We start from the raw sequence: 14,453 nt of genomic DNA on the forward strand, positions 1-14,453 counted from the left end.
CTGTTCCACTGTGCCTAGACCAGTTAACCCTCTGTTCCACTGTTCCTAGACCAGTTAACCCTCTGTTCCACTGTTCCTAGACCAGTTAACCCACTGTTCCACTGTTCCTAGACCAGTTAACCCACTGTTCCTAGACCAGTTAACCCACTGTTCCACTGTTCCTAGACCAGTTAACCCACTGTTCCTAGACCAGTTAACCCACTGTTCCACTGTTCCTAGACCAGTTAACCCACTTTTCCTAGACCAGTTAACCCACTGTTCCACTGTTCCTAGACCAGTTAACCCACTGTTCCTAGACCAGTTAACCCACTGTTCCACTGTTCCTAGACCAGTTAACCCACTGTTCCTAGACCAGTTAACCCTCTGTTCCACTGTTCCTAGACCAGTTAACCCACTGTTCCTAGACCAGTTAACCCTCTGTTCCACTGTTCCTAGACCAGTTAACCCACTGTTCCTAGACCAGTTAACCCTCTGTTCCACTGTTCCTAGACCAGTTACTGTAAATAAGAAAAATAACCATGTTTTTTCTTCTTCTTGTGATTCGTTCTTCACTGGGTTTTATTTTATTCCTCGTGTTCCTCTATTTCTTTGTTATTTGTAATTTTTAAAATCTTTCTCTTTCTCTTTGCATTTGTTGGAAAGGACCTGTAAGTAAGCATTTCACTGACAGTCAACACCTGTTGTTTACGAAACATGTGACAAATAACATTTGATTCAAAGGTTTTGATAATCATACCCCTGTATACAGCTACACTACAGTTTAAACATTCTGTAATTTCACAGTAAAGTAAGTTATGAATTCGTTGTGAACTCAAGTAAATGGATCGAACCGCAACTAAAACAATAGACAATGATAATACAGTAAACTGTATGTGCAGATATAATGCTTTATAACTTGTTATCTATTAGCTGTTATTATAACGTCTTATAATAAACAGTAACTTATGTTACATATACCAGTGGGTTGGTGGGGCCCTCCTGTCCCATATATATATATATGAGTTATAGTTACTAGGAATACGGGATGATTGTTAGGATTACCGGATGGTTGTTAGGATGGACTAGGGGATGGTTGTTAGGACTACCGGGTGATTGTTAGGATGGAGTAGGGGATGGTTGTTAGGGTGGAATACAGAATGGTTGTTAGGACTACCGGGTGATTGTTAGGATGGACTAGGGGGTGGTTGTTAGGACTACCGGGTGATTGTTAGGATGGACTAGGGGGTGGTTGTTAGGACTAAAGGATGGTTGTTAGGGTGAATATAGGATGGTTGTTAGGGTGGAATACAGGATGGTTGGTAGGATGGACTAAAGGTTGCTTGTTAGGACTATGGGATGGTTGTAAGGGTGGAACACAGGATGGTTGTTAGGACTATGAGATGGTTGTTAGGACTACGGGGTGGTTGTTAGGACTACGGGGTGGTTGTTAGGACTACGGGGTGGTTGTTAGGACTACGGGGTGGTTGTTAGGACTATGGGGTGGTTGTTAGGACTACGGGGTGGTTGTTAGGACTATGGAATTATTGTTAGGACTATGGGACAGTTATTAGGACTATGGGACAGTTATTAGGACTATGGATTTGTTGTTAGGGCTGCAGGATTGTTGTTAGGACTCCGGGACTGTTGTTAGGACTAGGGGATGGTTGGCAGGGCATTCTAAGGGTTGGTTGTTAGGACAGACCAGGAGATGGTTGCTGGTGTGGATAGGGGGCCGGTCCTTAGGTTGGAAATGGTTCTGGTTAAGGTGGACTAGGTCTAGGGGTTTAAAGGTCAGAGGTATATTTCCCACCAGGAGTCTCTCCTCCTTGGTCAGCCACTTGTTGTCCTCCATCATCTGTTGTTTCTGATGTCTCATCGTCTCCTGCATACGCTCTCTCTCCATCTGCCACAACCGCTGGGCGTCCTCCTTACTGGACGGCTCCACCATTAACTCTCCCTCCTGGTGGAAGGGAGACATGCACACACACACACGCACACAAACACGCAGGCACACACACAAAAGCATGCAAGCACACACACACACACACACACACACACACACACACACACACACACACACACACACACACACACACACACACACACACACACACTCATATAGTACAGAGCAAGTAATACAGTAGCCTTGCTTGTTGGGCTTATAGCAATAACACAAGGCTTTAAAGGGCAAGGACATATGACTGGGACAGTCCTCAAGACTACAACTAGATAACTAGTATAGATGGAAGGAAACTACAACTAGATAACTAGTCTAGATGGAAGGAAACTACAACTAGATAACTAGTCTAGATGGAAGGAAACTACAACTAGATAACTAATCTAGATGGAAGGAAACTACAACTAGATAACTAGTCTAGATGGAAGGAAACTACAACTAGATAACTGGTCTAGATGGAAGGAAACTACAACTGGATAACTGGTCTAGATGGAAGGAAACTAGAACTAGATAACTAGTCTAGATGGAAGGAAACTACAACTAGATAACTAGTCTAGATGGAAGGAAACTACAACTAGATAACTGGTCTAGATGAAAGGAAACTACAACTGGATAACTGGTCTAGATGGAAGGAAACTAGAACTGGATAACTAGTCTAGATGGAAGGAAACTAGAACTAGATAACTAGTCTAGATGGAAGGAAACTAGAACTAGATAACTAGTCTAGATGGAATGAAACTAGAACTAGATGACTAGTCTAAAAGGAAGGAAACTAGAACTAGACAACTAGTCTAAAATGAAGGAAACTAGAACTAGTTAACTTCATTGGGCTAGGGGGCAGCATTTTCACGTTCGGATGAAAAGCGTGCCCAGAGTAAACTGCCTGCTACTCAGTCCCAGGTGCTAATATATGCATATTATTAGTAGTATTGGATAGACAACACTCTGACGTTTCTAAAACGGTTTGAATGATGTCTGTGAGTATAACATAACTCATTTGGTAGGCCAAAACCTGAGAAAAATCCAACCAGGAAGTGGGAAATCTGAGGGTTGTAGTTTTTCAACTCATTGCCTAGCGAATACACAGTGTCTATGGGGTCATATTGCACTTCCTAATGCTTCCACTAGATGTCAACAGTCTTTAGAAACTTGTTTGATGCTTCTACTGTGAAGTGGGGGTGGATGAGAGGGGATTGAATCAGAGGTCTGCCAGAGAGAGCATGAGCTGACCGCGTGCTTCACGTGAGAGTTACCTTGCTTTCCATTGCATTTCTACAGACAAAGGAATTCTCCGGTTTGAACATGATTGAAGATTTATGATAAAAACATCCTAACGATTGATTCTAAACTTCGATTGACATGTTTCTATGGACTGTAACGTAACTTTGACTTTTCGTCTGCACCTAGTGATTGCGTGTCATGAATTTGGATTACTGGGCTATACGTGCGAACAAAAAGGAGGTATTTGGACATAAATGATGGACTTTATCGAACAAATCAAACATTTATTGTGGAACTGGGATTCCTGGGAGTGCATTCTGATGAAGATCCTCAAAGGTAAGTGAATATTTATAATGCTATTTCTGACTTCTGTTGACTCCACAACATGGCGGATATCTGTTTGGGTTGTTTTGGAAACTAGAACTAGATAACTAGTCTAAAAGGAAGGAAACTAGAACTAGTTAACTAGTCTAAAAGGAAGGAAACTAGAACTAATTAACTAGTCTAGAAGGAAGGAGACTATAACAGTCAGACCCTGATCTGTTTCACCTGTCCTTGTGATTTTCTCCTCCCCCTCCAGGTCTTGTTTTCCCCAGTGTATTTATCCCTGTGTTTCCTGTCTCTCTCTGCCAGTTTGTCTTGTATGTTTCCAAGTCAACCAGCGTTTTTCCCGTTCTCCTGCTTTTTGCATTCTCCTTTTTCCAGTCCTCCCAGTTTTGACCCTTGCCTGTTTCTGGACTCTGTACCCGCCTGCCTGACCATTCTGCCTGCCTTGACCATGAGCCTGTCTGCCACTCTGTACCTCCTGGTCTCTGTACCCGCCTGCCTGACCATTCTGCCTGCCTTGACCACGAGCCTGTCTGCCACTCTGTACCTCCTGGACTCTGTACCCGCCTGCCTGACCATTCTGCTGCCTTGACCACGAGCCTGTCTGCCACTCTGTACCTCCTGGACTGATCTGGTTTTGACATTTTTGTCTGTCCACGACCATTCTCTTGCCTACCCCTTTGGATTAATAAATATTGTAACTCCAACCATCTGCCTCCTGTGTCTGCATTTGGGTCTCACCTTGTGCCGTGATAATAACTAACTAGATAACTAGTCTGAAAGGAAGGAAACTAGAACTAGATAACTAGAGTCTAGAAGGAAGTAGACTAGAACTAGATAACTAGTCTAGAAGGAAGTAGACTAGAACTAGATAACTAGTCTAGAAGGAAGTAGACTAGAACTAGATAACTAGTCTAGAAGGAAGTAGACTAGAACTAGATAACTAGTCTAGAAGGAAGTAGACTAGAACTAGATAACTAGTCTAGAAGGAAGTAGACTAGAACTAGATAACTAGTCTAGAAGGAAGTAGACTAGAACTAGATAACTAGAGTCTAGAAGGAAGTAGACTAGCACTAGATAACTAGAGTCTAGAAGGAAGTAGACTAGACCTAGATAACTCGTCTCACCCCCATGCTGCGTCGTCGTGGAGATATCACGGGAACCACCAAGCTGTTGCTCATGGAGTCGACAGGAGAGGTGTAGTCACAGGGACTGGCCAGGTCTGGAGAGCTGGCACAAAGGGCCTCATTCAGCTGAATGTGCAGGCTGATACCGTTTCCAAAACGACCCCCAGGTTTCATCCTGCAGGGCTGGAGACATAGGGGCAGAATCGATGACGAGCGGTTAGTAACTTATATGCAAATGCTAACAACGCTATGACAGAAAGGCATTAATGCAGAAGGTGTGTGTGTGTGGGGGGGGTCATCATCTAGAAGATACTGTAAGATACTACCTTAGGAGGAGGTTCGTTGAAGTTGATCTTGGTGTCAAAGAACTTGGTGGAGCGTTGTCTGTCTCTCTCTCTCTCTACCTCCTGCTCCTTCTCCATCCGATGGACGTCACTGTCACAGATCACACAGACAGTTTAGTAGGTGGCATGTTGGGCACTTGGAAGACAAGGGACAAATAGCTTGCAACAATGAGACCCCGGATCCCATTCCAGTCAGACTCCAGCATTATATCAGGCATCATTGAAATGATCTGACACATCTTCTGTAATATTAGAACCAGCGACAGCACTACGAGTTGTCTGATTGGCAGCTGGATTGTCGCTTTACTTTCACTTGAAGACCAATCAAGGTATAGTTTGTTTACCATACGGTGTCCAAGCACCTAACAGGGTGGCTGCTGTATTCCTTTTGATGTCTGTGTGTCCAGGGATCTCATCTCAAGAACTAGAAACACAAGCTCTCTCCTCATGCCGAGCCATGTTAACATCTCAACAATAACTACAACATGCTGAGCCCTGTTAACTCAACAATAACTACAACATGCTGAGCCCTGTTAACTCAACAATAACTACAACATGCTGAGCCCTGTTAACTCAACAATAACTACAACATGCTGAGCCCTGTTAACTCAACAATAACTACAACATGCTGAGCCCTGTTAACTCAACAATAACTACAACATGCTGAGCCCTGTTAACTCAACAATAACTACAACATGCTGAGCCCTGTTAACTCAACAATAACTACAACATGCTGAGTCATGTCAACAACTCAACATTAACTACAACTCAGGCTAGAGTACCTGATCTTGATGACAGATATGATCAATGTGAAGATATTAAAGATGATCAATCTAAAATCTCAAACTATTGACTGACTTGTTTTTCTGTGCCGAAATACTCTGTTCGTTTTATAGACACTGGTGCTGACTCCGTCCAGTCCTTACGCATTGGACAACTGAGATATATATTGTTATGCTTTTCTTGTTGATCTCTGGTAATGTGGGACCAAACCCTTGGCCGGTAGATACCATGCAATCTCTACCGACTCCCTATGATTTAAAAACACGGAGCAGATTTTGGCCTCTTGCATGTTGTCAGATGTCTATTTCCAAAAACAGACATGATTATAACAAAATGCAGACGTAATGGTTTTTATCAGAAACTTGACGAAATAAATCTGTGTCAAATAACTTGCTTTCTATTAATGGGTACACATTTTATTTTTAATGGATAATCTGCTAGGTGGTTGCTACCTAAAGTCCCCAGGACATTCACAGTATTAGGCAACACTGCCTTCTCTTCTTGTGAGCCAGACACATGGAATAGTCTACAATCCCTGCTCCATCTAGATATGTTAGTGCCTCTGAATGGAATAGTCTACAATCCCTGCTCCATCTAGATGTGTTAGTGCCTCTGAATGGAATAGTCTACAATCCCTGCTCCATCTAGATGTGTTAGTGCCTCTGAATGGAATAGTCTACAATCCCTGCTCCACCTAGATGTGTTAGTGCCTCTGAATGGAATAGTCTACAATCCCTGCTCCACCTAGATGTGTTAGTGCCTCTGAATGGAATAGTCTGCAATCCCTGCTCCACCTAGATGTGTTAGTGCCTCTGAATGGAATAGTCTACAATCCCTGCTCCATCTAGATGTGTTAGTGCCTCTGAATGGAATAGTCTACAATCCCTGCTCCATCTAGATATGTTGGTGCCTCTGAATGGAATAGTCTACAATCCCTGCTCCATCTAGATATGTTGGTGCCTCTGAATGGAATAGTCTACAATCCCTGCTCCATCTAGATATGTTGGTGCCTCTGAATGGATTTAAAATATAGATGGAGGCTCTGTTACAGAGGAGTGTAAATGCTTTTTTTAGTCTGGATCTGGATCTAGTCTGTTGTATGTTTTAATTCTGTAATGTATTGATTGTCGCTGCCTTCTTGGCCAGGTCTCCCTTGAAAAAGAGACTCTGGGTCTCAATGGGGTTTTCCTGGTTAAAAAAAGTTAAATAAATAAAAAAAATTGTAGATGTAATATGATCGATCTAAAGTTATTGAAGACTTAACTTGATCAATCTAAGAACCACGGAGAAAGTTGATTACACGTTAATGAAATTGTGAAGGAAAATAGTTTGCTCTTGAATCTATTTTAACCAGAAGGACGGCAGGATGTTGCTATTCATTTGGTATTAATAGTTTCATCTTACTATCCAAATGCATTGTGTGCAGCCGGCTATACACTGGTATCCCCCTGTGGAGTGGTTCGTACCTAAAACATTCTCCATTCAGGCTGCAAAGATCTGGATTTCCTCCTTAACTCGATTTAATTGCCAGACAGTGGAAAGAAACTGAGGAAATATGCATACTACTACTTCCTGATGTTGCACCCTGCTGCAACCTGATTGGCTGAACGCTATACGCAACAACCGGGACTATCATTCCTAATCATTAGTCACTTTAGCATGGTAATGGACATTTCGATTCCTCTTCTTACACCAGATCTTGACAAGCTGCTCACTAAGCACGGCAAGGGCCGTTGGACTGTTCTGCTGTTCTGGACATGGCCTGCTCTCACTTAACCAAGGAATTAGTCTGGACATGGCCTGCTCTCACTTAACCAAGGAATTAGTCTGGACTTGGCCTGCTCTCCCTTAATAACTAAGGAATTAGTCTGGACTTGGCCTGATCTCCCTTAACCAAGGAATTAGTCTGGACATGGCCTGCTCCCACTTAATAACTAAGGAATTAGTCTGGACTTGGCCTGCTCTCCCTTAACTAAGGAATTAGTCTGGACATGGCCTGCTCTCCCTTAACTAAGGAATGAGTCTGGACATGGCCTGCTCTCCCTTAACTAAGGAATGAGTCTGGACATGGCCTGCTCTCCCTTAACTAAGGAATGAGTCTGGACATGGCCTGCTCTCCCTTAACTAAGGAATGAGTCTGGACATGGCCTGCTCTCCCTTAACTAAGGAATGAGTCTGGACATGGCCTGCTCTCCCTTAACTAAGGAATGAGTCTGGACATGGCCTGCTCTCCCTTAACTAAGGAATGAGTCCGGACATGGCCTGCTCTCCCTTAATAACTAAGGAATGAGTCTGGACATGTCTGCTCTCCCTTAACTAAGGAATGAGTCTGGACATGGCCTGCTCTCCCTTTATAACTAAGGAATGAGTCTGGACATGGCCTGCTCTGGCCTGCTCTCCCATGGCCTTAACTAAGGAATGAGTCTGGACATGGCCTGCTCTCCCTAAGGAATGAGTCTGGACATGGCTGCTCTCCCTTAACTAAGGAATGAGTCTGGACATGGCCTGCTCTCCCTTAACTAAGGAATGAGTCTGGACATGGCCTGCTCTCCCTTAATTACTAAGGAATTAGTCTGGACATGGCCTGCTCTCCCTTAATAACTAAGGAATTAGTCTGGACATGGCCTGCTCTCCCTTAATAACTAAGGAATTAGTCTGGACATGGCCTGCTCTCCCTTAATAACTAAGGAATGAGTCTGGACATGGCCTGCTCTCCCTTAATAACTAAGGAATTAGTCTGGACATGGCCTGCTCTCCCTTAAGGAATTAGTCTGGACATGGCCTGCTCTCCCTTAACTAAGGAATGAGTCTGGACATGGCCTGCTCTCCCTTAACTAAGGAATTAGTCTGGACATGGCCTGCTCTCCCTTAACTAAGGAATTAGTGGACATGGACATGGCCATGGCTGCTCTCCTTAACTAAGGAATTAGTCTGGACATGGCCTGCTCATGGCCATGGCCTGCTCCCTTAACTAAGGAATGAGTCTGGACATGGCCTGCTCTCCCTTAACTAAGGAATGAGTCTGGACATGGCCTGCTCTCTGGACATGGCCTGCTCTCCCTAACTAAGGAATTAGTCTGGACATGGCCTGCTCTCCCTTAACTAAGGAATGAGTCTGGACATGGCCTGCTCTCCCTTAACTAAGGAATGAGTCTGGACATGGCCTGCTCTCCCTTAACTAAGGAATGAGTCTGGACATGGCCTGCTCTCCCTTAACTAAGGAATGAGTCTGGACATGGCCTGCTCTCCCTTAACTAAGGAATGGAATGAGTCTGGACATGGCCTGCTCTCCTAACTAAGGAATGAGTCTGGACATGGCCTGCTCTCCCTTAACTAAGGAATGAGTCTGGATGGCCTGCTCTCCCTTAACTAAGGAATGAGTCTGGACAGGAATCTGGACATGGCCTGCTCTCCCTGGACATGGCCTGCTAAGGAATTAGTCTGGACATGGCCTGCTCTCCCTTAACTAAGGAATGAGTCTGGACATGGCCTGCTCTCCCTTAACTAAGGAATGAGTCTGGACATGGCCTGCTCTCCCTTAACTAAGGAATGAGTCTGGACATGGCCTGCTCTCCTAAGGAATGAGTCTGGACATGGCCTAATTACTAAGGAATTGGACAGTCTGGACATGGCCTGCTCTGCTCTCCCTTAATAACTAAGGAATTAGTCTGGACATGGCCTGCTCTCCCTAACTAAGGAATGAGTCTGGACATGGCCTGCTCTCCCTTAACTAAGGAATGAGGAATGAGTCTGGACATGGCCTGCTCTCCCTTAATAACTAAGGAATTAGTCTGGACATGGCCTGCTCTCCCTCAACTAGGGAATTAGTCTGGACATGGCCTGCTCTCCCTTAAATACTAAGGAATGAGTCTGGACATGGCCTGCTCTCCCTTAATAACTAAGGAATTAGTCTGGACATGGCCTGCTCTCCCTTAACTAAGGAATTAGTCTGGACATGGCCTGCTCTCCCTTAACTAAGGAATTAGTCTGGACATGGCCTGCTCTCCCTTAACTAAGGAATTAGTCTGGACATGGCCTGCTCTCCCTTAACTAAGGAATGAGTCTGGACATGGCCTGCTCTCCCTTAACTAAGGAATGAGTCTGGACATGGCCTGCTCTGGCCTGCTTAACTAAGGAATTAGTCTGGACATGGCCTGCTCTCCCTTAATAACTAAGGAATGAGTCTGGACATGGCCTGCTCTCCCTTAACTAAGGAATGAGTCCGGACATGGCCTGCTCTCCCTTAATAACTAAGGAATGAGTCTGGACATGGTCTGCTCTCCCTTAACTAAGGAATGAGTCCGGACATGGCCTGCTCTCCCTTTATAACTAAGGAATGAGTCTGGACATGGCCTGCTCTCCCGTAATAACTAAAGAATTAGTCTGGACATGTCTGCTCTCCCTTAACTAAGGAATGAGTCTGGACATGGCCTGCTCTCCCTAAGGAATAACTAAAGAATTAGTCTGGACATGTCCTGCTCTCCCTTAACTAAGGAATGAGTCTGGACATGGCCTGCTCTCCCTTAACTAAGGAATGAGTCTGGACATGGCCTGCTCTCCCTTAAAGGAATGAGTCTGGAATGGAAAGAATGAGCCTGGACATGGCCTGCTCTCCCTCAACTAAGGAATTAGTCTGGACATGGCCTGCTCTCCCTTAACTAAGGAATTAGTCTGGAGTCTGGACATGGCCTGCTCTCCCTTAATAACTAAGGCCTGCTCTCTCCTTAATGAATTAGTCTGGACATGGCCTGCTCTCCCTTAACTAAGGAATGAGTCTGGACATGGCCTGCTCTCCCTTAACTAAGGAATGAGTCTGGACATGGCCTGCTCTCCCTTAACTAAGGAATGAGTCTGGACATGGCCTGCTCTCCTTAACTAAGGAATGAGTCTGGACATGGCCTGCTCTCCCCCTTAACTAAGGAATTAGTCTGGACATGGCCTGCTCTCCCTTAATAACTAAGGAATTAGTCTGGACATGGCCTGCTCTCCCTTAACTAAGGAATTAGTCTGGACATGGCCTGCTCTCCCTTAATGGCCTACTAAGGAATTAGTCTGGACATGGCCTGCTCTCCCTTAACTAAGGAATTAGTCTGGAACTAAGGAATTAGTCTGGACATGGCCTGCTCTCCCTTAACTAAGGAATGAGTCTGGACATGGCCTGCTCTCCCTTAACTAAGGAATTAGTCTGGACATGGCCTGCTCTCTGGACATGGCCTTAAACTAAGGAATGAGTCTGGACATGGCCTGCTCTCCCTTAACTAAGGAATGGCCTAGTCTGGACATGGCCTGCTCTCCCTTAACTAAGGAATTAGTCTGGACATGGCCTGCTCTCCCTTAACTAAGGAATTAGTCTGGACATGGCCTGCTCTCCCTTAACTAAGCCATGGCCTGCTCTCCTTAACTAAGGAATGAGTCTGGACATGGCCTGCTCTCCCTTAACTAAGGAATGAGTCTGGACATGGCCTGCTCTCCCTTAACTAAGGAATTAGTCTGGACATGGCCTGCTCTCCCTTAACTAAGGAATTAGTCTGGACATGGCCTGCTCTCCCTTAATAACTAAGGAATGAGTCTGGACATGGCCTGCTCTCCCTTAACTAAGGAATGAGTCTGGACATGGCCTGCTCTCCCTTAATAACTAAGGAATGAGTCTGGACATGGCCTGCTCTGGACATGGCCTGCTCTAACTAAGGAATGAGTCTGGACATGGCCTGCTCTCCCTTAACTAACTAAGGAATGAGTCTGGACATGGCCTGCTCTCCCTTAACTAAGGAATGAGTCTGGACATGGCCTGCTCTCCCTTAACTAAGGAATGAGTCTGGACATGGCCTGCTCTCCCTTAACTAAGGAATTAGTCTGGACATGGCCTGCTCTCCCTTAACTAAGGAATGAGTCTGGACATGGCCTGCTCTCCCTTAACTAAGGAATTAGTCTGGACATGGCCTGCTCTCCCTTAACTAAGGAATGAGTCTGGACATGGCCTGCTCTCCCTTAACTAAGGAATACATGGCCTGCTCTCCCTCAACTAACAATTAGTCTGGACATGGCCTGCTCTCCTTAACATGGCCTGCTCTAACTAAGAATTAGTCTGGACATGGCCTGCTCTCCCTTAACTAAGGAATTAGTCTGGACATGGCCTGCTCTCCCTTAACTAAGGAATTAGTCTGGACATGGCCTGCTCTCCTTAATAAGGAATAGTCTGGACATGGCCTGCTCTCCCTTAATAACTAAGGAATTAGTCTGGACATGGCCTGCTCTCCCTTAACTAAGGAATGAGTCTGGACATGGCCTGCTCTCCCTTAACTAAGGAATGAGTCTGGACATGGCCTGCTCTCCCTTAACTAAGGAATGAGTCTGGACATGGCCTGCTCTCCCTTAACTAAGGAATGAGTCTGGACATGGCCTGCTCTCCCTTAACTAAGGAATGAGTCTGGACATGGCCTGCTCTCCCTTAACTAAGGAATGAGTCTGGAATGGAAACTAGTCTGGACTAAGGAACTAAGGAATTAGTCTGGACATGGCCTGCTCTCCCTTAATAGTCTAAGGAATGAGTCTGGACATGGCCTGCTCTCCCTTAACTAAGGAATGAGTCTGGACATGGCCTGCTCTCCCCTAACTAAGGAATTAGTCTGGACATGGCCTGCTCTCCCTTAACTAATGGCCTGCTCTCCCTCAACTGAGTCTGGACATGGCCTGCTCTCCCTTATAACTAAGGAATTAGTCTGGGCATGGCCTGCTCTCCCTTAATAACTAAGGAATTAGTCTGGGCATGGCCTGCTCTCCCTTAATAACTAAGGAATGAGTCTGGACATGGCCTGCTCTCCCTCAACTAAGGAATTAGTCTGGACATGGCCTGCTCTCCCTTAACTAAGGAATTAGTTATGCAGTATTTAAGCTACAGTAAGAATATCACTGTCCCACTGCTGTGCCGTAGAGTGATATCTGACTAAGATTATAACATGGTATCAGAAGTGATATCTGACTAAGATTATAACATGGTATCAGAAGTGATATCTGACTAAGATTATAACATGGTATCAGAAGTGATATCTGACTAAGATTATAACATGGTATCAGAAGTGATATCTGACTAAGATTATAACATGGTATCAGAAGTGATATCTGACTAAGATTATAACATGGTATCAGAAGTGATATCAGTGATATCTGACTAAGATTATAACATGGTATCAGAAGTGATATCAGTGATATTTGACTAAGATCATAACATGGTATCAGAAGTGATATCAGTGATATTTGACTAAGATTATAACATGGTATCAGAAGTGATATCTGACTAAGATTATAACATGGTATCAGAAGTGATATCAGTGATATCTGACTAAGATTGTAACATGGTATCAGAAGTGATATCAATGATATCTAACTAAGATTATAACATGGTATCAGAAGTGCTTCAACCTCATCAAACATAAAACAGGAGAGATTATTTCAGAGAAATTAATAATGTTCCTTGAGTTTTGTTGGAGCTTAGAGTCATGAAAAGTAGCTAACAGCTAACAGCTCTCTCATGTCTCTTCGTTGAGCAGCCGGAGCGGAGCCGTTGCCATGGATACTCAGGCTCAGAGCCACCATGAGCAGAGCGCATGCAGAGCGAGCAGAGCACAGGGAGCGTGTGACAGACTGAGAGGAGCAGCTAATTGGATTTACTAACGAAGGAAGTTACTTCTGGTTTCGGGTAGAAGCAATTGGGCCTGGGTCGTATACGGTCTGAACGTCACGGCCATGGGTAGAAATCAGACTTAAAATGAATGTCTATGCAGGGCTCTTAACCACAACCCTTTTCAAGTCCTCTCTTTGTGGCACACTGTTACCAGGCTCTATGTGCCAGCGAATCGAGCCTTGGGACAAGGTTATATCGTATTTAATCCAGTGTCTCAGAACAAGTCCAGCTCACATCAGTACGTGGTGGTAACCAAAAAGAGGCTCTCAGATCTATGAACGGTCATGTGAGTATTGTACGTGGTGTTAACCAAAAAGAGGCTCTTAGATCTATATAAGGTCATGTGAGTATTGTGCATTCAAGTATCCAGGCCAGGGTAGGATCTATTCTTGACGACTTTCTCGGTTGAAGTAAGAATAACGAAAAACTCAAGACTATTCCAAATACTTTACGGGACATTTGTAGGCAGATTACAGTACCTTATCTTGACAACCAGCTCAGTGAAGGAGGGTCTGTCGCGGGGGTCGTAAGACCAGCAGCGGGTCATGAGGGAGTAGAGGGCAGGAGGGCAGTTGTCAGGTTTGGGTAGTCGGATGCCCTGCTCCAGCTGGTTAATGACGTCACGGTTCTCCAACCAGAAGAAAGGCTGCTGCCCCTGGCTCAGGATCTCCCAAATACACACGGCTAGGGGCGGTGGAGAGAGAGAGGGAGTTACACATAGATACATATGGAGGGAGAGACAGAGAGGAGAGAGAGTCAAATAGCCTTGCTATTGAGAAAGGCCGCCGTAGGCAGACCTGGCTCTCAAGAGAAGACAGGCTATGTCCTCACTGCCCACAAAATAATGGTGCAAACTGAGCTGCACTACCTCCTGTCCAATGTATGACCATGTTAGAGAGACATTTTTCCCTCAGATTACACAGATCCACAAAGAATTAGAAAACAAACCCAATTTTGATAAACTCCCATATCTACTGGGTGAAATTCCACAGTGTGCCATCACAGCAGGAAGATTTGTGACCTGTTGCCACGAG

General features: G+C 44.8%; 1 protein-coding gene across 3 annotated transcripts in view; it reads right to left on the reverse strand.

Moving 5' to 3' along the window:
• LOC112235635 (protein-tyrosine kinase 2-beta-like) overlaps positions 1–14,453 on the reverse strand; it is a 75,564-nt gene that overhangs the window by 9,736 nt on the left and 51,375 nt on the right. For all 3 annotated transcript variants that reach the window (XM_042321357.1, XM_042321358.1, XM_042321359.1), the window contains exons 21-24: positions 13,899–14,103; positions 4,938–5,046; positions 4,612–4,794; positions 1,790–1,939 (exon numbers count right to left, since the gene is read on the reverse strand). In XM_042321357.1, coding sequence (XP_042177291.1) covers positions 1,790–1,939; positions 4,612–4,794; positions 4,938–5,046; positions 13,899–14,103 — 647 coding nt within the window. The remainder of the gene's footprint in view (positions 1–1,789; positions 1,940–4,611; positions 4,795–4,937; positions 5,047–13,898; positions 14,104–14,453) is intronic.

The sequence above is a fragment of the Oncorhynchus tshawytscha genome, linkage group LG05 (genome assembly GCF_018296145.1).
Source record: "Oncorhynchus tshawytscha isolate Ot180627B linkage group LG05, Otsh_v2.0, whole genome shotgun sequence".
Lineage (NCBI taxonomy): Eukaryota > Metazoa > Chordata > Actinopteri > Salmoniformes > Salmonidae > Oncorhynchus > Oncorhynchus tshawytscha.